This window comes from Suncus etruscus, chromosome 19 (genome assembly GCF_024139225.1).
Source record: "Suncus etruscus isolate mSunEtr1 chromosome 19, mSunEtr1.pri.cur, whole genome shotgun sequence".
NCBI classification, from domain to species: Eukaryota; Metazoa; Chordata; class Mammalia; order Eulipotyphla; family Soricidae; genus Suncus; species Suncus etruscus.
This window is the reverse complement of record NC_064866.1, coordinates 11506758-11529186: the sequence shown is the minus strand read 5'-3', so window position 1 is coordinate 11529186 and position 22429 is coordinate 11506758. Positions and strand designations below refer to the sequence as shown.

General features: G+C 52.5%; 2 protein-coding genes across 2 annotated transcripts in view; one reads left to right on the top strand and one right to left on the bottom strand.

Annotated features, from left to right (window-relative positions):
• MOV10 (Mov10 RISC complex RNA helicase) overlaps positions 1 to 13079 on the top strand; it is a 29154-nt gene extending 16075 nt beyond the window's left edge. The window contains exons 6-20 of the mRNA XM_049765838.1: positions 1261 to 1429; positions 5054 to 5208; positions 5447 to 5623; positions 5754 to 5901; positions 6047 to 6205; positions 6443 to 6546; positions 6875 to 6972; positions 7053 to 7269; positions 9521 to 9638; positions 9782 to 9973; positions 10151 to 10225; positions 12245 to 12370; positions 12452 to 12540; positions 12776 to 12897; positions 12982 to 13079. Coding sequence (XP_049621795.1) covers positions 1261 to 1429; positions 5054 to 5208; positions 5447 to 5623; positions 5754 to 5901; positions 6047 to 6205; positions 6443 to 6546; positions 6875 to 6972; positions 7053 to 7269; positions 9521 to 9638; positions 9782 to 9973; positions 10151 to 10225; positions 12245 to 12370; positions 12452 to 12540; positions 12776 to 12897; positions 12982 to 13052 — 2020 coding nt within the window. The 3' untranslated portion in view covers positions 13053 to 13079. The remainder of the gene's footprint in view (positions 1 to 1260; positions 1430 to 5053; positions 5209 to 5446; positions 5624 to 5753; positions 5902 to 6046; positions 6206 to 6442; positions 6547 to 6874; positions 6973 to 7052; positions 7270 to 9520; positions 9639 to 9781; positions 9974 to 10150; positions 10226 to 12244; positions 12371 to 12451; positions 12541 to 12775; positions 12898 to 12981) is intronic.
• A 749-nt stretch (positions 13080 to 13828) lies between these two features.
• On the bottom strand, positions 13829 to 21135 carry RHOC (ras homolog family member C). Its single transcript, XM_049765816.1, has 5 exons — positions 21100 to 21135; positions 17713 to 17876; positions 15458 to 15578; positions 15161 to 15291; positions 13829 to 14448 (listed from the first exon to the last, which is right to left on the bottom strand). The coding sequence occupies exons 2-5, from the start codon at positions 17866 to 17868 to the stop codon at positions 14275 to 14277; spliced, it is 582 nt and encodes a 193-aa protein (XP_049621773.1). The 5' UTR covers positions 17869 to 17876; positions 21100 to 21135; the 3' UTR covers positions 13829 to 14274.
• Between the last annotated feature and the right edge of the window lie 1294 nt (positions 21136 to 22429).

The window sequence follows — 22429 nt, the reverse complement described above, 5'->3', positions numbered from 1 at the left end:
AATAAATATTTGGGGCTGGAGAGATAGCATAGTGCCATCGGGTATGATCCCAAACCCCCCCCCCCAAATAATTGGGGCCGGAGAGATAGCATGAAGGTAGTGAGTTTGCCTTGCATGCAGAAGGACGATAGTTCGAATCCCGGCATCTCATATGGTCCCCTGAGCCTGCCAGGAGCGATTTCTGAGCATAGAGTCAGGAGTAACCCCTGAGCACTGATGGGTGTGACCCAAAAACCAAAAATAAATAAATAAATAAATAAACAAATAATTACCTTGGGCTATAGAGATAGTCCAGTGTGTAGGGCACTGATCTTTGATGTGGCCATCTGGGAGATCCTCCCTACATCCCATATGGTTCCCCAGGTACCACCAGGAGTGACCCCTGAGCACTGCCGGGTATGGTTGGTCCTCAGACAAATAACACTTGTAAATTATAAGTGTGAGGGGGCCGGAGAGATAGCATGGAGGTAAGGCGTTTGCCTTTCATGCAGGAGGTCATCGGTTCGAATCCCGGCGCCCCATATGGTCCCCTGTGCCTGCCAGGAGCAATTTCTGAGCCTGGAGCCAGGAATAACCCCTGAGCACTGCCAGGTGTGACCCAAAAACCAAAAAAAAAAAAAAAAAAAAAAAATTATAAGTGTGAGGAAGGAAGAAAAGGAGACAGAAGCTTGGGTTGGGCTGCTTCTCCACAGTAGCACGCACCTTAGAAGCAGGGGATATTTGAGAAGACAGTAGCATTTGATAAAGTGAGCTGAGAGCATGCTGGCCAGGAGCAGGTAAGGAGGAAGAAGAGGTTTTCCTCTATAGTGGAGAGCTGGGGGTTGGAGAGATAGCATGGAGGTAGGGCATTTGCCTTGCATGCAGAAGGACGGTTCAAATCACGGCGTCCCATATGGTGGCCCGAGCCTGCCAGGAGCTATTTCTGAGCATAGAGCCAGGAGTAACCCTGAGTGCTACTGGGTGTGACCGCCCCCCCCCAAAAAAAGTTGGGTTTGAAGAAAAGGAGGATGGTGCAACAGCATGAAGGCAGAGCCAGGGCTGGACAGGTAGCTCAGTGGTTGAGCACTTACCTCTGTGCATGAACTCCTGACTTACAAGATGCAGCACAACATGTGGGAGGTGATTGAGGGAGAAAGTTGAGGGCCTTCCTCTGGTGTATACCCACTTTTGTGTTTTCCTCTGGGGAAACACCCCAGAGCTGTGCAGGCCAGAAAGTAGATGTTGGGGTGGGGGGCCTGACCTGCCTTTTCCTCTCTATAGGGCCCGCCTGGAGCTCACTCTGAGGTGGCGAAACTATGCGGAGAAGCTGCATCTGCTGCTGCACCTGGAGGAGCTCCAGATGGAGCATGACATCCGCCACTATGACCTGGAGTCAGTGCCCATGACCTGGGAACCGGCAGACAAGAGACCCCCACTACTTACGCTAAAGGTCAGGAGCTGGGCAGTGCTGCCAGAGTCGTCATCCAGGGGGGATGGTATTGAGCTTGCTGCTGAAGGCAGGAGCAGAGAGGGCACACTGTGTCAGGGGAAGATCCCGGTTTTAGTTTGCTGTCATCTTGGTGTGGCTGTGAGTAGTCCCTCGCCATCCTGGGCACAGCAAAGCATTAGACCAGCTTGTCTGTGGAACTCTTCCCACCTTTTTTTTTTTTTTTTTTTTTTAATTTTATTGGTTGGTTTTCTGGGAGGCCACACCCAGCAGTGCCCAGGGATTACTCCTGGCTCTGCACTCAGGAATCACCCCTGGCAGGCTGGGGGACCATATGGGATGCCAGGAATTGAACCAGGTCCCTCCCATATCAGCCAAATGCAAGGCAAAAGCCTTACAGCTGTGCTATCTCTTCGGCTATCTCTCTTCCCAGCCTCCAGTGGTTTTGAATCCTGGCATCCCATATCGACCCCCATGCCTGCCCGGAGCGATTTCTGAGCACAGAGCCAGGAGTAACCCCTGAGCGCCACTGCCAACGTGGCCCAAAACAAAACAAAACAAAACAAAACAAAACTGAAGTATTCCTCAATGACATCTTTGGCCTGTAATTTTTTCCCCCATAGTCCTTAACAAAAGAACTGCAGCCAATCACATTATGGGGTCTCTTACTACGTCAGTTTTAGAGTATGACTCATTCCCCTTGTGTTTTCATCAACCTTAATTAAGTTGGGTTTTTATTTGTTTGGTTTTGGTTTGGAGGCCATATCTGGGAGTTCATGGGGTTATTCCTGTCTCTGCGCTCAGGGATCAGTTCTGAAGGGGCAGGGGGAGTCCATATAAAGTTCTGGGGAGCAAACCTGTGTTAACTGTATGCTCTACTCTCTGATCTCCCTCATTGCTTTTTTAGGTAATTAAAAAAATGTTTGGGGGTTGGAGCAGTGGTGCAAGTGGTAGGGTTTTTGCATTGTATGCACTAACTTAGGATGGACCACAGTTTGATTCCCCGGCGTCCCATATGGTCCCCCAAGCCAGAGCCGATTTCTGAGCGCCTAGCCAGGAGTAACCCCTGAGCGTCACCAGGTGTAACCCAAAAACCAAACAAAAAATGTTTTGGGGTCTACTCCCAGCTCAAAACTGAGTTGGGGAAGGATATGCAATGCTGGGGACCCAACCTGGGCTCCCAGATGCAGCGTATGTGCTCAGCCTACCAACTTCATTTTAGAAGATCTTCATTTTGTTTTCTGTTCATTTTTGGAGTGAAGGGGAGCTCACTGGGGATTAAACTATACTAGATACAGAATAGGCATAGATTTTACTTCTGGAATAATTTTTTCCATGTTTTTGAGCCACAGCTTGAGTTATTCAGGGCTTATTCATGGTTCATAATTATTCATTATTCAGGGGTCACTCCTGGAGGTCCTGGGGAACCATATGTGGTGTCTGGGGATAGGACTGGAGTCAGTCACTTTTTTTTTGTTTGTTTTTTGGTTTTTGGGTCACACCTGGGCTGCGCTCAGGGGTTACTCCTGACTCTGTGTTCAGAAGTGGCTCCTGGCAGGCTCAGGGGACCATATGAAATTCGGGGATTCGAACTGGGGTCCATTCTGTGTGGGCCGCATGCAAGGCAAATGCCTTACCACTGTGCTATTGCTTGGCTCTATCTAACACATATTAATTCCAATACAATCTCTCCGGCTCCATCTTGAACAAGAGTTTATTTTGGCCTGGGTGGGGGTTACCTATATCCAACAGTGATCAACTACTGCTTCCTTCCAGCATTCTGCTGGGTGTTCCTCTCAAAGTTTAGGGGACCTTATAGGACGGGGGATTAAAGCTGGGCCTTCCTCATGCCAACAGTGTTCTCTAGCCCACCATGCTTTCTCCCCAACCCTGAACAAAATTTTATTTATTCAGAGGGGTTTTGGGGCCACACCTAATCTAGTAGTGCTTAGGGGCTACTCCCTGCTCTGAATTTAGGGTTCACTCCTGGGTGACTTCCTGGCAAAGTCCTGAGCAGTGATGAGGACTGATCCAAGGTCAGTCCTGACTGACCCAGTCAGTGACTGCCTTTAACTCCCGTATTATCTCTCTGACCCTTGAACAAGAAATTGCAGGCAGGAGCCAGAGAGATAGCACAGCAGTAGGGCATTTTTGCCTTGCATGCGGCCGACCTGGGAGAGACCTGGTTTAATTCCCGGCATCCTATATGGCCCCCCCAGGCTGCTAGGGGCGATTTCTGAGTGCAGAGCCAGGAGAGACCACTGAGCACCGCTGGGGGTGGCCCAAAAACCAATCAGTCAATAAAGTGTTTTTTTTTTTTTTTTTGTGGTTTTTGGGTCACCCCCGGCAGTGCTCAGGGGTTATTCCTGGCTCCATGCTCAGAAATCGCTCCTGGCAGGCACGGGGGACCATATGGGATGCCGGGATTTGAACTGATGACCTTCTGCATGAAAGGCAAATGCCTTACCTCCATGCTATCTCTCCGGCCCCATTGTTCTTTAATTTTTTTATTTTTTATTTTTATTTATTTATTTATTTACTTATTTATTTTTTGGTTTTTGGGCCACACCCAGCAGTGCTCAGGGGTTACTCCTGGCTGTCTGCTCAGAAATAGCTCCTGGCAGGCACGGGGGACCATATGGGACACCGGGATTCGAACCAACCACCTTTGGTCCTGGATCGGCTGCTTGCAAGGCAAACGCCGCTGTGCTATCTCTCCGGGCCCTGTTTATTTATTTATTTGTTTGTTTGTTTGTTTTTTTGGTTTTGGGGCAACACCCGGCGGTGCTCAGGAGTTACTCCTGGCTGTCTGCTCAGAAACAGCTCCTAGCAGGCACGGGGGACCATATGGGACACAGGGATTCGAACCAACCACCTTAGGTCCTGGATCGGCTGCTTGCAAGGCAAACACCGCTGTGCTATCTCTCCGGGCCCTTTTAATTTTTTTTAATTTTTTATTTTTTATTATGAGTACAAAGATGCAAAGAAAGAGGACAAGGTAAAGTTACAGTGGAAGGACAATCACCCATAAACAGGATTCTCAGAAGTCCCCTTGCTGATATCTTAACTTTGAACTTTCAGCCAATTGTTTTTTTGTTTGTTTGTTTGTTTTTTGGGTCACACCCGGCAGTGCTCAGGTGTTACTCCTGGCTATAGGCTCAGAAATCGCTCCTGGCAGGCTCGGGGGACCATATGGGATGCCGGGATTTGAACCACCGACCTTCTGCATGCAAGGCAAATGCTTTTATCTCCATGCTATTTCTCCGGCCCCTGTTTTTTTTTTTTTTTTTTGGTTTTTGGGCCACACCCGGCGGTGCTCAGGGGTTAGTTACTCCTGGCTGTCTGCTCAGAAATAGCTCCTGGCAGGCACGGGGGACCATATGGGACACCGGGATTCGAACCAACCACCTTTGGTCCTGGATCGGCTGCTTGCAAGGCAAACACTGCTGTGCTATCTCTCTGGGTCCCTGTTTTGTTTTTTAAAAGAAATTACAGGGGCCAGAGAGATAGCGTGGAGGTAAAGCGTTTGCCTTGCATGTAGAAGGACAGTGATTCAAATCCCGGCATCCCATATGGTCTCCCGAGCCTTCTGGAGAATAGATAATCATCTTTGTTCACACCCTGTAGGTTCCTGGGGTGGCTGAGAGCCGCCCCTCAGTGCTCCGGGGAGACCACCTGTTTGCAGTTTTGTCCGCTGAGTCACATCTGGAAGACCTGGTCACCTACAAGGGCTATGTGCATAGGGTGGAGCTGGAGCACGTCAAGCTGAGCTTTCCTAGGAGGTGTGTTTTGGGGGGGGGGGCCCTTAATGGCTGGAAAGGTGTCTCTGAAGCTAGGGAAAGGGAGATGTGTTTGTTGAGAAGAGTGGAACCCCCAGGGATGGCTGGGATACTTTGCCTCAAGGGATGCTTTTTTGCAGCTTGGGTTTTGCGGGTACTTAGCCTGGAGATCTTGGAGAGGGAGAACTCAGGAGAGTGGTTTTCACAAAATGCTCCCCTATTCTGTCTCGTTCCACCTCAGCCTTCTGAACCGCTTTGTGAATGGACTTACCTTCAATGTGAACTTTACCTTTAACCGCCAACCTCTTCGGGTGCAGCACCGGGCCCTAGATCTGACGAGCTACTTCCCCCTGGAGCCTGTGCTTTTTCCTAAGATGGCCCGCGAGGTCCCCCTGCTGCCCCCCGATGTCACTCTCAAGTAAGATGGTGGGCCAGGGTGCTCCTGAGGTCCTGGGAGAATGAATGGCTGGGTGGAAGGGGGAAGCATGAGGGTGCATGCTTTTAGAGCATTGCATGATTTGGGTGTCCCCTCATACCTCTCCTGCCAGCTTGTACGACCGGACTCTGGAGTCAAACCCTGAACAGCTGCAGGCCTTGAAGCACATTGTTCGGGGCACCACTCGGCCGGCCCCCTACATCATCTTTGGCCCCCCTGGGACTGGCAAGACTGTCACTTTAGTGGAAGCCATCAAGCAGGTGGGGCCTAAGCCTTGACCTGACCTCCCCCCCAACCCCAACCAGATGTTGGGACTCGGAAACAGCCTTTGAAAAGTTCTTGACTACAGAGCACCTACCTGTGCCAACCTCAGTTTCGCCCACTAAATTTACCTCTGCCCTGCAGGTGGTAAAGCTTTTACCTCAAGCCCATATCCTGGCCTGCGCCCCCTCCAACTCAGGGGCTGACCTCCTCTGCCAGCGGCTCCAGGCCCACCTCCCCAGATCTATCTACCGCCTCCTGGCCCCCAGCAGGGACATCCGCTTGGTGCCTGAAGACATCAAGGTGTCTGGGAAAGCTTGAAAGGTTCTGGGATGGGGCAGGGGGGTGTCTTGGGGGAAGCTGGGTTGGACGTTGGCCCTGGACTCTGTTGTTTAACTGTATGGCCAGAAAGGGTCAGCACCCTCTCTGGGCTTTTCTTTCCCTGCTCGGAAAGAGGGGAGTCAGTCTGATTGTCCCCTGGTGTCCCTGAGCTAAAGGAAAGATGAGAGTTTGGGCTCATGTGTCTGTCTCCCTTCACAGCCCTGTTGTAACTGGGATGAGAAGAACAGAGAGTTTGTGTTTCCTGCCAAGAAGCACCTGCAGGAGTACCGAGTCTTAATTACTACCCTCATCACGGCCAGCAGGTAAGAGAGAGGGAGAGAGAGAGAGACGAGAGAGAGAGAGAGAGAGAGAGAGAGAGAGAGAGAGAGAGAGAGACAGAGAGACAGAGAGACAGAGAGACAGAGACAGAGAGAGAGACAGAGACAGAGAGAGCAGACAGAGAGAGACTGCAATTCGATCCCCCTGCTTTTCCATATGGTCCCCCAAGCCAGGAGCGATTTCTGAGCCCCGAGCCAGGAGTAACCCCTGAGCGTCACCAGGTGTGGCCCTAAAATAAAACAAACCACAACAAAACAGTGGGATGCTTCCATACCTGGTCTCACTTCACTTGCCTGTCCCCTTCCATCTTAGATTGGTCTCGGCCGAGTTTCCCATCGACCATTTCACCCACATCTTCATCGATGAGGCCGGTCATGCTATGGAGCCCGAGTGTCTGGTGGCCATAGCAGGTAAGGAACTCAGAGCGAGTTATGGGTGGGCTACCCTGCCTGAGATCCAGCATGGAAGACTGGAAGCTACTTTCCCCCAGGGTTGCTGGCAGTCAAGGAGTCCGGCGATCCAGGGGGGCAGCTGGTGCTGGCAGGAGACCCTCGGCAGCTGGGACCCGTGCTTCGATCCCCATTCGCCCAGAAGCATGGGTTGGGGTACTCCCTACTGGAGCGACTCCTCACCTACAACCCCCTCTACAAGAAGGACTCAGAGGGCTTTAACTCCCAGTTCATCACCAAGCTGCTACGCAACTACAGGTAAGCACATATCTTCCATCTTGCTGGCCTTTTGGGTCTGGGATGTGTGAGGCAGAAGGGTTCTGAGCTAGATACAAGGCAGATACTGAGCTAGATACTGGCCTCATCATGGCTGCTCATATTTGACTCTGCGAGTCCCAGATAATGTTACTAAATTATCCAAGGAGGGGCTGGAGCGGTGGCGGAGGTGGTAGGGTGTTTGCCTTGCCTGTGCTAACCTAGGAAGGACCATGGTTTGATCTCCTGTGTCCCATATGGTCCCCCAAGCCAGGAGTGATTTCTGAGCGCATAGCTCAGGAGCAGTCCCTGAGCGTCACTAGGTGTGACCCAAAAACAAACAAACAAACAAATCATCCAAGGAGTAAGAAATTAAGAGTTGTAAATTGATTGTTGCCTTTTTTGTTTTGTTTTGTTTTGTTTTTGGGCCACACCCAGTGGCGCTCAGGGATTACTCCTGGCTATCTGCTCAGAAATAGCTCCTGGCAGGCACGGGGGACCATATGGGACACCAGGATTCGAACCCACCACCTTTGGTCCTGGATCGGCTGCTTGCAAGGCAAACGCCACTGTGCTATCTCTCCGGGCCCTGATTGTTGCCTTTTGGATTTTAGATCACATCTGGCAGTACCAGGAATCAAATCCTAGTCTCTCCTATACAGAGCATGTGCTCAGCCATTTGAGCTCTCTCTAGGCCCTATCTGACTCAATATAAAAGACCTTTTAGGGGCCGGAGGGATAGCATGGAGGTAAGGGGTTTGCCTTGCATGTAGAAGGTTGGTGGTTCGGATCCGAGCATCCCATATGGTCCCCTGAGCCTGCCAGGAGCGATTTCTGAGCATAGAGCCAGAAGTAACCCCTGAGTGTGCCAGGTATGATCAAAAAACCAAAAATTAATAAATAAATAAAGACCTTTTAGCTTTATGCCGAAAGTTCATAAAATGTTCTTCAGTTCTACTTTAGCTAAATCTACAAGAAATATTAGCTATTGTTTTACAACTTGTATATATATTTGTTTTGTTTTGTTTTTGTTTATGGGCCATATCCAGTGTGATGCTTAGGGGTTACTTCTGGCTCTGCACTTAGGAATCATTCCTGGCAGGCTCAAATGACCATATGGGATGCCGGGGACCAGACTTGGGTTGGCTGCATGCAGGGCAAATGCCCTACTGCTGAGCTATCACTCTAGCCTGTCAAAATTAATTTTTTTAAAAAACTGTGCTAATGGGGCCGGGAAGGTGGCTCTAGAGGAAAGGTGTCTGCCTTGCAAGCGCTAGCGTAGGACGGACCGCGGTTTGATCCCCCGGCGTCCCATATGGTCCCCTCAAGCCAGGAGCGACTTCTGAGCGCATAGCCAGGAGTAACCCCTGAGCATCAAACGGGTGTGACCCAAAAACAAAAAAAAAACAAAACAAAAACAAAACAAAAAAAACAAAACAAAAAAACTGTGCTAAGGACCGGAGCAATAATACAGAATACAGTGGGTAGGATGCTTGCCTTGGACACAACTGACCCAGGTTCGATCCCTGGCATCTCATATTGTGATTTCCTAAGTACAGAGCCAGAAGTGGCCCAACCCTCCCCCTCCCAAATGAATAAGAGAGCTGTGACTTACAAAGTGAGATTGATAGCTGAATTTTAGTCAAATGCTATTTCAACACCAATCCCACCACTGTCCTCAAATTCTAACATCATAGTTCTCATTTTTCCTACAGGCATGTTCCAAAGTTAGGAGGTTGCATCTTCTATCTTACATTTTCAATGTGCTATGACTTTCTTTTGTTTGTGTTTTGGGCCACACCAGTGACACTCAGGGGTTACTCCTGGCTAAGCACTCAGAAATCGCTCCTGGCTTGGGGGACCATTTGGGACTCTGGGGGGATTGAACTGTGGTCTGTCTTAGGCTAGCGCATGCAAGGCAGACACCCTACTGCTTGAACCACAGCTCTGGCCCCACGACTTATATTTTAGCAGTAAAGATCATCAAATTTTGTTGAAAGCCCATTAATAGTGCTTGGTATTTGTACTGACTTCATAGGCAAAATGGAAGGGTTCCCAATAGTTTTTCTCACCCAATGAGTCTACTGAATTGTGGACAGGGTGTGCTTTCTGTGCCAGGCAGCATAACTGGTACAGGAGATGGCTGGGGGTACAGCAGGCAAAAAGATATTGGGGCCCAGAGCAGGTTGAGGTGGGAGGTCTGAGGACAAGGCAGAGTCCTCCAGTGCCTTGTCTGGCTCTTCCCTTGTGCCAGGTCTCACCCAGACATCCTGGATATCCCCAACAAGCTCTACTATGAGCAGGAGCTGCAGGCCTTTGCCAACCTCATGGACCGAGAACGCTTCTGCCACTGGGAGGGTCTGCCTCGGAAGGTGCAACTGGATTGGAGCCCCCCCCCCCACCCCTGTTTGATTTCTTGGCCTTTCACCCTACCCTACTTGGGTTGGCTTGATCTGTGGTGTGGGACAGCCAGCAGAGAAACTCTGCTGAGAGTCACTTGCCCTCCATTGGCCAGGGCTTCCCCATCATCTTCCATGGTGTCATGGGCAAAGACGAACGAGAAGGCAACAGTCCTTCCTTCTTCAACCCCGAAGAGGCTTCCACGGTGGTTGCCTACCTGAAGCAGCTTTTGGCACCCTCCTCCAAAAAAGGCAAAGGTCGCCTGAACCCTCAGAATGTGGGCATCATCTCTCCATACCGGAAGCAGGTCAGCCCCTGAGTTTTGGGGTCCCTTGCCAAGCCCCTTGGGAGGGCCTGCAGAGGAAGTTGGGTCTCTTCTAGCCTGAGTGCTCTGGTATTAGCTCAGAGTCCTACCTGGTTCCCTTCTGCCTTGGGGCCAGGAGGGAGACATGACTGAAGGAAGGACCCTGTGTCCATCTTCCAGGTGGAAAAAATCCGGTATTGCATCACTAAACTGGACAAGGAACTGCGGGGAATGGATGACATCAAGGACTTGAAGGTAATAGCATCTTGTGTTCAAGTTTGGCTTTGTTGGGGCTGGAGTGATAGCATACTGGTATGGCATTTGCCTGGCATGCAGTCGACCAGGGAGAGTTGGGGCTGGAGTGATAGCATACTGGTATGGCATTTGCCTGGCATGCAGTCGACCAGGGAGAGAGACCTGGCTCGATTCCTGGCATCCCATATAGTCCCCAGAGCCAGGAGTGATTTCTTTTTTTGTTTGGTTTTGGTTTTGGTTTTTGAGTCACACCCGACAGTGCTCAGGGGTTACTCCTGGCTCTATGCTCAGAAATAGCTCCTGGCAGGCTCAGGGGATCATATGGGATGCCGGGATTTGAACCACCGACCTTCTGCGTGAAAGGCAAACGCCATATCTCCATGCTATCTCTCTGGTCCCCCAGGAGTGATTTCTAAGCTCAGAGCCAGGAGTTACCCCTGAGTGCCGGTGGGTGTGGCCCCCCCAAAATAATAAAGTTTGGGTTTGGAGGCCATACCAGGTGGTACTAAGGGGTCACTCTGCTCTGTGCTTGGGGGGGGGGGTATGTGTCACTCTCGTGTTGCAGTGCCAGGGATCAAACCATATGCAATGCATATGCTCAACTCTTTGAGCTCTCTCTGGCTTCAACTCTTTCAAATCCTCTCTTGGGGCTCCTCGCATTTGCCCACTTCCTGAGGCCTCTCCCTCCCCCTTAGCTACCCGAGAACTGGGCTTCCCTGGGCCCTCCCTCCCTCCTAGAGATCCCAGCCTGGAGGGCTGAACTGGGAGCAGGAAGCCTGCAGTGTTTGCAATCAGAGATCACAAACAGAGATCCCTGGGATTGGGTTGCTATGTGGACTATGACCTAGGGATAAAGTCCAAACTCCTGGGACCAACCCTCCTTTCACCTGCCCACACTCTGCACCAGCCACTAGCTCTACGACTGACTCTGCATGCTGGTTGCAGATAAAAATCATCTGGAGAGTTTTGCCTAGTGCCAGCGCCCCGCCCAGCTATTAGGCTGGTTATCTGGGGGCAGAGCCAGGGCACAGGGATTTTTTTACAGCGCCTCAGGTGATCTGCTCAGTCGGGTTCCCAGCTAGAGGCCTGGTTCTGGGCCAGGGTTGGACTTGGCCAGAGAAATAAAATAGGCTGTCGAATAAAGCATTTTCCTTGCACATGGCCTTACTAGGTTGGATCTCGGACTAGAGAGTCAGGAGTAAACCCTGAGCACCAACTTTGTGCCTACCCACTTAAAGAAAAACAAAACTTCAATACTAGGCCGGAGTGGTAGCACAGTGGTAGGGTGTTTGCCTTGCATGTGGCTGGATCTAGGTTTGATCCCCGGCATCCCATATGATCCCCCAAACCTGCTAGGAGCGATTTCTTTTCTTTCTTTTCTTTTTAATTTGGTTTTGGGCCACATCCGGTGACACTCAGGGGTTACTCCTGGCTACGTGCTCAGAAATTGCTCCTGGCTTAGAGGACCATATGGGACGCTGGGGTATCAAACCTCAGTTAGTACTGGGTTAGCTGCATGCGAGGCAAACGCCTAACCCCTTACCGCTTGTACCACCGCTCTGGCTTCCAGGAGTTATTTCTTTTTGGTTTTTCGGGCCACACCCATTTGATGCTCAGGGGTTACTCCTGGCTAAGCGCTCAGAAATTGCCCCAGGCTTGGGGGGGGGACCATATGGGACTCCAGGGGGGATCAAACTGTCACGATCTTTCCTTGGCTAGCTCTTGCAAGGCAGATACCTTACCTCTAGCGCCACCTCGCCGGCCCCGCCAGGAGTTATTTCTGAGTGCAGAGCTATGAGTAATCCCTGAGTGCTGCCTGGTATGGCCCTAAAAACAAAACAAAACTCCAGTGCTTATCTTATCCTATGTCCTTGGATTCCCAGAGTCCCAGCCCCTATGCCTATTACAGGGCTCCTCCCCTGCATGTTTTCCTATTTTGCTCCAGTGGATTATCAAGGTAGAGTTTTCTCCCCTCTGCCCCCCCCCCCAACCCCACTCAAGGCCCTGCCTCTCCCTCAGGTGGGCTCTGTGGAAGAGTTCCAGGGTCAGGAGCGCAGCGTCATCATCATCTCAACCGTGCGAAGCAGCCAGAACTTCGTCCAAATGGATCTGGACTTTAACCTGGGTTTCCTGAAGAACCCCAAGGTTGGAGGCTTGCTGGGGACACCGGAACCCTAGTTCCTTCGGGCCTTTCCTGCAGTGACCTACATTGCTTCTTCCTTTCAGAGATTCAATGTGGCTGTGACCCGGGCAAAGGCCTTGCTCATCGTTGTGGGCAATCCCCTCCTCTTGGGCCATGATCGAGACTGGAAAGCGTGAGTCCCCCTCAAACCCCCCACTTTTCCTGCCACCTGCATGGTCGAGTAGAGGGGGTCTGATGACATATTACTTCCCAGAGGGGCCCCATTTGGGCTCAGTTCTAACTTTCTCCACAGTAACCCAACAGGCAGCTTATCCAGAGGTGCAGCCTAGGGCCCAGGTTGGAGCCCCCCGAAACTCCGCTGCTGTGAATCCTCACTCCAGGCTTCTGTCCCTGTCCTCCACCCCTAGATTCCTGGAGTTCTGTAAGGAAAACGGGGGGTATACTGGGTGTCCCTTCCCTGCCAAAGTGGACCTGCAGCAGGGACAGAACTTACTTGAAGATTTGAGCAAGCTCAGCGCCTCTACCTCAGGTATGGCTGGATCAAGGGGAGCAGCGGAAGAGGGCTGGCTGGAGGGAAGAACTGAGGCAGGGGGACTCACCCACTTTTTTTTAGGGCCCCGAGAACGGGACGGGGACGACAGCCTGTCTGTGCAGGTGGAGCCAGAGTGGAGAAATGAGCTCTGAAGACAGCGCCAGCCTTCTAGTGCCATCCAAGCCTTAAGCATTGTACCCTGTGCCAGCACCCCACCCACCCAGTGGCCCCCCCCAAAAGCAATGGCCCAAAGGCTGAGGGGAAGGAAGGAGTTTATAGCACAAGCCATTCCTGCTGGGGAGAGTGACTTGTCAAGCTGCTGCTAATAATTGGGGAGGGGGGGGAGTGGGAGGAAGAAAAAAAAATGGAAAACAAAATTTTGTCCTGTGCCCCAGCCTCTATGTCTCCTCTGCCTGGCCCTCCAGTTTCCTGAGCTTCCCCCCAAGCTCTGATCTGGGGGTGAGGGACTGTGGGGAGGGGAAGAGTTCTGCTGGGGTCCAGAGGAGAAAACCAGTTGGAAGATGGCAGGGCCGCCACCCACAGGCTTCTAAGTTTAGCCCCAGCCTTGGACCACTCCTCTCTCCCGCCTCCATGGCTTGGAGCCAGGCATGATCTCATCCATGAGCAGTCTCCACCCTGCCTGCCTGCCTAGACGTGGGGGCCAGCCCTGCCAGCCCCCTTGGAAATGAGCTGGGCCTCAAACTCACTCAAGGCCCAGAAGGTTGGGGCTGAAGAGATAGCATGGAGATAAGGCATTTGCCTTGCATGCAGGACAGTGGTTTGAATCCCAGCATCCCATATGGTCCCGAGCCTGTCAGAAGCAACTTCTGAGTGTAGAGCCAAGAGGAACCCCTGAGCGATGCTGGGTGTGACCCCAAAACAAACAAACAAGGCCCAGAAGGGACCACCAGAAAAGACCACTGGTGCCTTGGAGCTTTGCAGATTTTATTCAAACCTCCTATTAGAAAGAGCTAGAGGTTACACCAGGCCCCTGCCCATGCCAGGGGAGGAATGGGCTCTGTTTTGTCCTCAAGTTCCTCCCATGCATTGCTAGAGCCAGAAGATCATGTATAAAGTGCTGGTGTGTGGTTCTTCAGAGAAAGGCCAATGGGGGGTCCAGATCCCCATCTCTGGCTAGGGCAGAGGCCTCCATTCCCAGAGGTCTGGAAGGGATGCAAGGAAAGGCCGACAACTGCCCAGAGAGGTGTCAGGGAGCTGGGCAGGTGCCATGCAGTCCTGGGCTGGCTGGAGGGGACTGAAAGAGTGGGTGTGTTTGGCATGGAACCCTATAAGAATTCGAGATGGGGGCAAAGGAGGCTTTCGAGACCCTCCTGTCTATTATCGAGGGGTGAGGGAAATTGGGGGGAACCAATCTCAGAGAAGCGGGCAGCCCCTCCTACGCTTGTTCTTGCGGACCTGGAGGCCAGCCCGAGTGGCCATTTCGAATACCTCCCGCACCCCCTCTTTGGTCTTCGCAGAGCATTCGAGGTAACCAAAGGCACTGATGCGGTTGGCCATATCCCGGCCTTCTTCGGATCGAACTGGCTCCTGGGAAGACAGAAAGGTGAAAAGTCAGGGTGGAAGGCTGAAGGGTCACTTTTTTTTGGGGGGGGGGGGGCGGTTTGGGTTACACCCAGCGGCATTCAGGGGTTACTCCTGGCTCTGCGCTCAGAAATCGCTCCTGGCTTGGGGGACCATATGGGACACCAGCAGTCTGTCCTAGGTTAGTGCGTGTAAGGCAGGTGCCTTACCATTTGTGCCACTGCTCTGACCCCTTCATCGTGCTTTTTCCTGACTGAATAATTCCCTCTTTCCCCTGGCAACTCTTTGATAAAAATGAGTCCTTCAGCCAACAAGCCACATAGCTTTCCCAGTGAAGTAGCTAACCCTTGGCCTTTCTCCCAGTTGCCCACTAGTCTCTCCCACCTCCATCCTTGTAGAGACTAAGATGGGAAATATCTGATTTGCTCCAACTCCAAAAATAACTAGAGGGCCGGAGAGATAGCATGGAGGTAGGGCATTTGCTTTGCATGCTGAAGGATGATGGTTTGAATCCCGGCTTCCTATATGATCCCCTAAGCCTGCCAGGGGCGATTTCTGAGCATAGAGCCAGGAGTAACCCCTGAGCGATGCCTGGTGTGACCCAGATCACCCCCCCAAAAAAAAAAAAACAAAAACTGGGGAAAGATTCCCAAGCTAATGGCCTGAGGGAGTCAGTCCAGTCACTAGAGGACCCTCCCCAAGGCCCAGAGTGCCACACCTGCTTCATCTTGGCCAGTTCCCTCCTGGTGTGTTCGTCCTGCCGAAGGTCCTTCTTGTTTCCCACCAGGATGATGGGCACATTGGGGCAAAAGTGTTTCACCTCCGGGGTCCACTTTTCAGGGATGTTTTCTGCAAACCCATCACACATGTGCCTCAGACAATTAGTTCCTCCACCTCCCACTCCAAGTCCCCGATCCCAACTCGGTCACAGGATTCCTGTTCCCCCACTGAAGTTCCTTCCAGCCAACTGGTTCCAGGGGTTCTCCCTTTTGACTGTGCTCTTGCCCCACCTCACCCAGGCTGTCAGGGCTGTCGATGGAGAAGCACATGAGGATGACGTCGGTGTCTGGGTAGGACAGAGGCCGAAGGCGGTCATAGTCTTCCTGGCCGGCTGTGTCCCAAAGTGCCAGCTCCACCTGTCATAGCACAGAGGCAAAGTGAGCCAGCACCCCACTGGCCACATGCAGAGGCTTCTTTATTGCTTTTTTTGGGGGGTCACACCCAGCAGTACCCATAGGTTACTCCCCCCTCTGTGCTCAGAAATCACTCCTGGGAGGCCGGAGCAATAGCACAGTGGTAAGGTGTTTGCCTTGCAGAGGTTCGAATCCTAGCATCCCATATGGTCCCCCAGTTTGCCAGGGACGATTTTTTTGGGCATACCCCGTGACACTCAGGGGTTACTCCTGGCTATGCGCTCAGAAATGGCTCCTGACTTGTGGGACCATATGGACGCTGGGGGATCAAATTGTGGTCCGTCCTGTGTCAGCCGTGTGCAAGGCAAATGCCCTACCACTGCACCATTGCTTCAGCTCCAACCTGGGACGATTTTTGAGTGCAGAGCCGGGAGTAACATCTGAATGCCGCCGCCGGGTATGACCCCCAAAACAATCAATGGATAAAGTTTATAAAAATAAATCGCTCCTGGCAGGCTCTGGAGATCATATGGGATGCTGGGAATCGAACCTGTGTCTGTCCCAGGTTGGCTGTATGCAAGGCAAATACCCTCCTGCTGTGCTAACTCTCTGGCCCTGCAGAGGTTTCTTTTTTCTTCTCTTTTTTTGGGGGGTCACACCCAGCAGCGCTCAGGGGTTCCTCCTGGCTCTATGCTTAGAAATCGCTCCTGGCAGGCTCGGGGGACCATATGGGATGCCGGGATTCGAACCAATGACCTTATGCATGAAAGGCAAACGCCTTACCTCCATGCTATCTCTCTGGCCTTGCAGAGGCTTCTTAAAGCTCTGGGCTCCTAAGCACGGATCTACTAAGCACCTGTGTTTTGGGGACTGAGCTTCTTGTACCAGCATGAGTCAAGTGGGTTTTTTTCAACCCTGTGACTTCATTCTTTGTGCAGTTCGAGAGTTACTTTATCCAAATAGGGGCCATGCCCAGGGGTTCATAGTCACTCAGGACCATGTGGAGCCAGGGATAGAATCTGGGGGCTCATGCTTGCACACCAAGGTCCTCAGTCCCGCCCCAGAGTGACATAGTTCCAATTCTCCCAGAACCATGTGAGAGGCATGGAAGAGATCCAAGGTGGGAGTACATGCCAAGCACACATGAGACCCTACATTTGATCCTTGGTACTGCATGGTCCCTTGAACACATCAAGTAGGTCCAAACAGCACTGCCTCCGCAGGTATAAGGCCTATCACTTCGGCTCACTTCACCACACCCAGCCAAGAAGTGGGACTGCGGGCCAGAGCAGTGGTGCTGTGGTAAGGCATTTGCTTTGCATGTGGCTGACCCAGGATGGACCTTGGTTGATCCCCGGCGTCCCATATGGTCCCCCAAGCCAGGAGCGTTTTCTGAGCACATAGCCAGGAGTAACCCCTGAGCGTCACCGGTGTGGCCAAAAACAAAAAAAACAAAAAAAGAAGAAAGAAGTGGGACTAGGATCCCCTCGAAACAAACACTCCTTTGGGGTCAGAGTGATAGTACAGGGCTAGGACATTTGCCTTACACAGAGCCGACCTGGGTTCGATTCCCAGCATCCCATATGGTCATTCTAAGCTAGCCAGGAGTGATTCCTGAGCACTGCTGGGTATGCTCCCCACCGCCCAAGATTTCCTAGCTACAGTTTTCCTTTTGGGGGGTAAGGGGCCACACCCCGTGATGCTCAGAAATCACTCCTGGCTTGGGGGACCATATGGGACGCCGGGGATCAAACCGAGGTCCATCTGGGTCAGCTGTGTGCAAGATAAATGCCCTACTGCTGTGCTATTGCTCTGGCCTTTCCATTTTTAAAAAAATATTTTTAAAAACTTTATTTCTTGATTGACTGATTAATTGATTGGTTTTTGGGCCACACCCGGCTGCTCAGGGATTACTCCTGGCTATGCACTCAGAAATGGCCCCTGGTAGGCTTGGGGCCCATACGGGATGCCGGGAATCAAACCGGGTCCCTCCTGGGCTGGCCGCAACCCTACCGCTGTTCTCTCTCTCCAGCCCCTATAGTTTTCCTTCTAACTGTCATAGGACCCAGCAGGAATAGTGACAAAAGGTAGTAGGGCGAGGTAGGCAGACCACCTTCATCCTAGGAAAATATATCACCTGCTTGCCATCCACCTCTATGTCAGCGATATAGTTCTCGAAGACAGTGGGGACGTAGACTTCAGGAAATTGGTCCTTGCTGAACACGATGAGGAGACAGGTCTTCCCGCAGGCTCCATCCCCTACAATCACCAGCTTCTTGCGGATGGCAGCCATGGCAGGGGCTGGCAGAGGACAAGGAAGGGGATATTAAGGAAAACGGCCAGGTTTGAACATTTCTCTGCCTTCCACTTTTCTGATAAAGGAAGCATCCAAAAAGGGTGAGGAAAGGGAAAAAAAGGAGGGCTTGCTTGGGCATGTTTTTTGTCAAGAACCAATTGTTCAAGGAGGCATTGGAGCTTGAAATTCCTAACACGGGTCAGGGACTCTGATGGTTTTCGAATGCAGAGCAGGAGATCAAAGAACAACCCACTTGGCCACCCCCAAATAAATCCATGCAACAGCTCTCAGCTTCTGGTCCACTGGAAGGCTGTTCAGAATTCAGAACCAAACATGTCTGTACCCCGCTCTGCCATGAACTTGATTTCAGCACCAAGTACACGGTACCTGCCCTTTTTTTTTTTAAGTTTATTTATTGATTGATCGATTGGTTTTTGGGCCACACACAGCAATGCTCAGGGGTTACTCCTGGCTCTGCGCTCAGAAATCACCCTGGCAGGCTGGGGGACCATTAGGGATGCCAGGAATCGAACCGGGTTCCTCAGCAGGTTGGCCGCATGCAAGGCAAATACTCTACTGTTGTGCCATCTCTCTGGCCCCATGTACTCTGCTTAGATCCAGACACCCATCAAGGGAGTGAGTCTAATTTCATTTATCAGGATTAGATTGGTATCCCTGAAGCCTCACCTATAACACTACCTGTGAGCCGAAGTCGTGTCCACCTCCCCGCACGTGAGAGGGAACTCCAAGATGTGTTTATGCTGGGCATTTGGCCAGAAACTGTCTTTGCACCCGAGAGCCCTCAGCCCTCCATGTTTTGCATGCAGGCAGGCTGGGTTTGCTTCCCAAGCATCACTGGGTGTGGCCCAAACACACAAGAAACCAAAAGGCAGGTAGTTGCTACGATTTCCATTTGGACCAACTAAAAAAATTGGGGTGTCCAGGAAGGGTTGGGATAGGGAAGCGTGATGTTTTTTTGTACACATCGCTTTCACAGAGCTGCACAGGGAAGCCCAGACAGGCAATGGCAGCAGCCAGTGGCTTCCCTGGCCCACCCACCCAGCCCCCCAAGGCCCACAAAGGAGGCTCAGTCCCTGCTGTGCCCACAGCCTGCCTTTGGGCAGCTCCCACCCCCAGCCCTTCCACCTGGGCCACTCAGCCACAAGCAGGGACAATGAATACACTGTAGGGAATCACAGCAGGGTGGCGGAGAAGAAGCCACAGGGGACTAGCCAGAACAACCCCTTCTCACCCCTCCCGATGACTCAGGGGTGCAGGGCTCAGCTGCCCAGGGTCTAGGGGATCCCTAAATCTGCCCCGATCATCCTCACCTTCCCAAGCCCCCTACTCTTTCCCCAGTCCTACTTCCTCTGCCCTGGGCATAGGCCCTGACCTCCAGCCTCCAGGCCTTGTGGAGCCCGGCAAGTAGGAGGAAGAGATGGGGACCGGCTCTGTCATCATCCACACTTTTGGGAAGGAGAAAGGGGTAGAGCTGGGCTGGGAGAAGCCCCCCCAACCACCAAAAAAGGCTATCCCAGCACCCACCAGGCTGGGAGTAGCTAAGAAATAAAAGAGATGGTAACCTGATCTCAGCTCCACACCAGGCTTTTTCTCTCTGTCCCACATCCTGTCAAACAGGGCGGCTTAACTTCCCACAGAGCCACCCACTACCACCCGCCTCCCCTGGCCTTTCTTTGCTGTCGTTGGGCCTTTCAGGACACAAATACTCTAGTTCCAGGCGCCCTTTCTTCTTGGATGGGGCCCCTTTTCTATGCCTCTTGGACAGACAGACAGGCAGACAGACAGACAGACAGACAGACAGACAGACACACACACACACACACACACACACACACACACACACACGCAAGCACGCAACTGAGTGAGGGGAAATACATAAGTCAGAGGGAATTTATTGGGATCGAAACTACACAAACACATTCTTCTCACCCGAAAGAAAAAAAATGGGGGCTCATCTTGAAAATCCACCCCAAAAGCAAGCCAAGTCAGGCATTCATTCACCCCTGTTGGCTGATCCCTTCCCACCCCCCAAAAATGGACCCCAACTTTCCAATGAAGAGTGCCCGGAGGGGAATTCAATCTTGGGTAACCAAGCTCCCATATCCCCCCATAAATAAATGCTCATGGGTTACTCCTGGCTAAGCGCTCAGAAATTGCCCCTGGCTTGGGGGGACCATCTGGGACGCCAGGGGATCAAACCGCGCCCCCATAAATAAATGTGACCAACTAGGCTGGAGAGGGTCTGAGGGTGAGTGGAAGTGGGGGGCACCCTGCAGCCAGACATGGGAGGGGGGCTCTCCCTGCCCTGCAGAGCTCTCTAGTTGGCATGGGACAGGCCCAAACTTTGGGGCAAGGGCATAAATCGACCTGTTTTTTTTTTGTTTTTGTTTTTTTTTTTTTTTCTGTTTTTGGGCCACACCCGGCGTTGCTCAGGAGTTACTCCTGGCTGTCTGCTCAGAAATAGCTACTGGCAGTCACGGGGATCATATGGAACACCGGGATTCGAACCAACCACCTTTGGTCCTGGATCGGCTGCTTGCAAGGCAAACGCCGTTGTACTATCTCTCCGGGCCCAATCGACCTGGGTTTTACTGAGTTTTTTTCCTGGCCCAGCCCAGAGAGTTCAGCAGGCCATTGGGCCTAAGGTCAAGAAGGCAAAGTCAGCAGGAGCCCCCCAGCCAGGGGGGTCCTCCCAGAATGGATCCCAGAGTACCCCTCTAGCCAGGATCCTCCCAAATTCTGAGCCTAGAGCTTTTTGCCCATCCCGAGGTCCAGGGGAGGTATGGGGAACCCAGAGCCAGGGCTGGAGGCAGCCTGGAGGGTCCCGGGGTACCCGATCAAGTTGGGGTGACTATGCTGGGGGGGTGCATGGATCATCCCAGACACCCTGGGGCTCCCCCGCAACTCCCTCTCCTGCCCCGGCTGGGCTCCAGGAACCGTCTAAGGGCGGTGTCCACAGCCGGACGAACCCCTCCGGGCCACACCCCGCCCTGCTTCCCGCCATTCCTAGGCCCGGGCCCGGGATTCGAACCTGCAGCCCGACCCCACCCCAAGCCGAGGGAAGGCGATCGGCACTCCGGACGGGCCCCTTTCCAGTCCCGGGCCGGCTCCCCAAGCTCCCGGAGCCCGGCAGAGAAGCGGGAAAGTGCTGGCCCCAAGTGGGGTTCGCAGGCAGCCCCGCAGCCCCCCGATTCGAACCCGGGGTACCTTCCGCGCCTCTGCCTGCAGCTTGCTCGGCCGATGTCCCAGGCTGAAACTGACCAGGGGGCCTCGGTAGCGCCGGGAGGGGCGTGGTGGGGCGTGGCCTAGTCCGGAGGCTGGGTCATGGGCGTGTCCGATTGGTTGGATCACGTTCGGGGGCGTGGCCTGGGCAGGGCGGCCAGAGGTTAGTCAATTTCAGGGGCGTGGCCGGGAGTTTGGTTCACTCTTGAGGCGTGGCCTGAGCTGAAGAGAGGCGGGGCGGTGGAAGTACCGAATTGGTTAAGCCACATTCGGGGGCGTGGCCTAGGCTGGGCGACCGGGAGGTTAGTTAATTTTGGGGGCGTGGCCGAAGCTAGGGGCGGGAAGGGCTGGCCGGAAAATTGGATCGCTCTCTGGGCGTGGCATACACAAGGGGAGTGGCTTATGGGGTGGAGGGCGTGGCTAGGGCAGGTCGGGCCGGGAAGTTAGGTCACTTTTAGGGGCGTGGCCAAGGCGAAGGGCTAAGGGCGGGAGCCAGGCGGGCCGAGAGGTTGCGTCATGTTCGGGGCGGGGCCCGAGAGCTAGGGGCGTGGCTAGGGCGGGAAGGGCTGCCCGGATAGGTTGTGTCATGGTGGGGGCGTGACCGGGGCGGGAGGTTGGGTCCCATTAGGGGCGTGGTCAGGGCGGGGCTTGCCGGGCATCTGGGGTCTAGCTCGGAGGCGCGCCCGGGTCCTGTGCGGTCTTGGCTACTTTGCATCAGTCTCCATCCTGGGCCCCCCGAATGGGAAGGGCGCTGTCGAGTGAGATCCGAAGTCGTAAAAGAGGGGGGCGACGGGTCCCCCAAGATTCCGCCCTCCTGGGCTGGCCAAAGTCGGGAAAGTTGGGGCGCAGGGTCGAGGATAAAGACCGCGGCTGCCCTCCTGCGGCCGAGGTTGGGCAGGGTGGGAAGGCGAAGGACGGACGGATGCTTGGGACAGATGCCCAAGAATTTAATTAGTTATTAATTATTATTTATTCATATTATATATTTACATATTATTTATATGATATTTATATATTGTATATATTGTGTAATGTATATTTGTAGTTTATGTATTTCATACATTTTAATTATTTATATTTATTTTTGTATTGTTTATATATTATATTATATATTTATATTTATTTCATTTTTTTATTTCATTTTTATTTATTATTTATTATTTGAGTTTTTTGGTTTGGGGGGCTCATGGGTCTCTCCCAGCAGATGTTGGAAATTATTTCTGGGCCTCTGGAAATCAGACCCTTAAATTAACCTCTCTCCCAGGCCCTGTGCTGAGAATTTTTTGTTGTTTTAGGGTTCAAGTGTCTACTCCCA

Excerpts from the sequence above, each read along its gene's own strand:
- RHOC (XM_049765816.1), bottom strand. The coding sequence starts at position 17,868 with ATGGCTGCCATCCGCAAGAAGCTGGTGATTGTAGGGGATGGAGCCTGC. Across the intron at positions 15,579-17,712 it reads TAGAGGTGGATGGCAAGCAG|GTGGAGCTGGCACTTTGGGA; the intron begins GTGATATATTTT and ends GTGCTATGACAG. Across the intron at positions 15,292-15,457 it reads CGACAGCCCTGACAGCCTGG|AAAACATCCCTGAAAAGTGG; the intron begins GTGAGGTGGGGC and ends ATGGGTTTGCAG.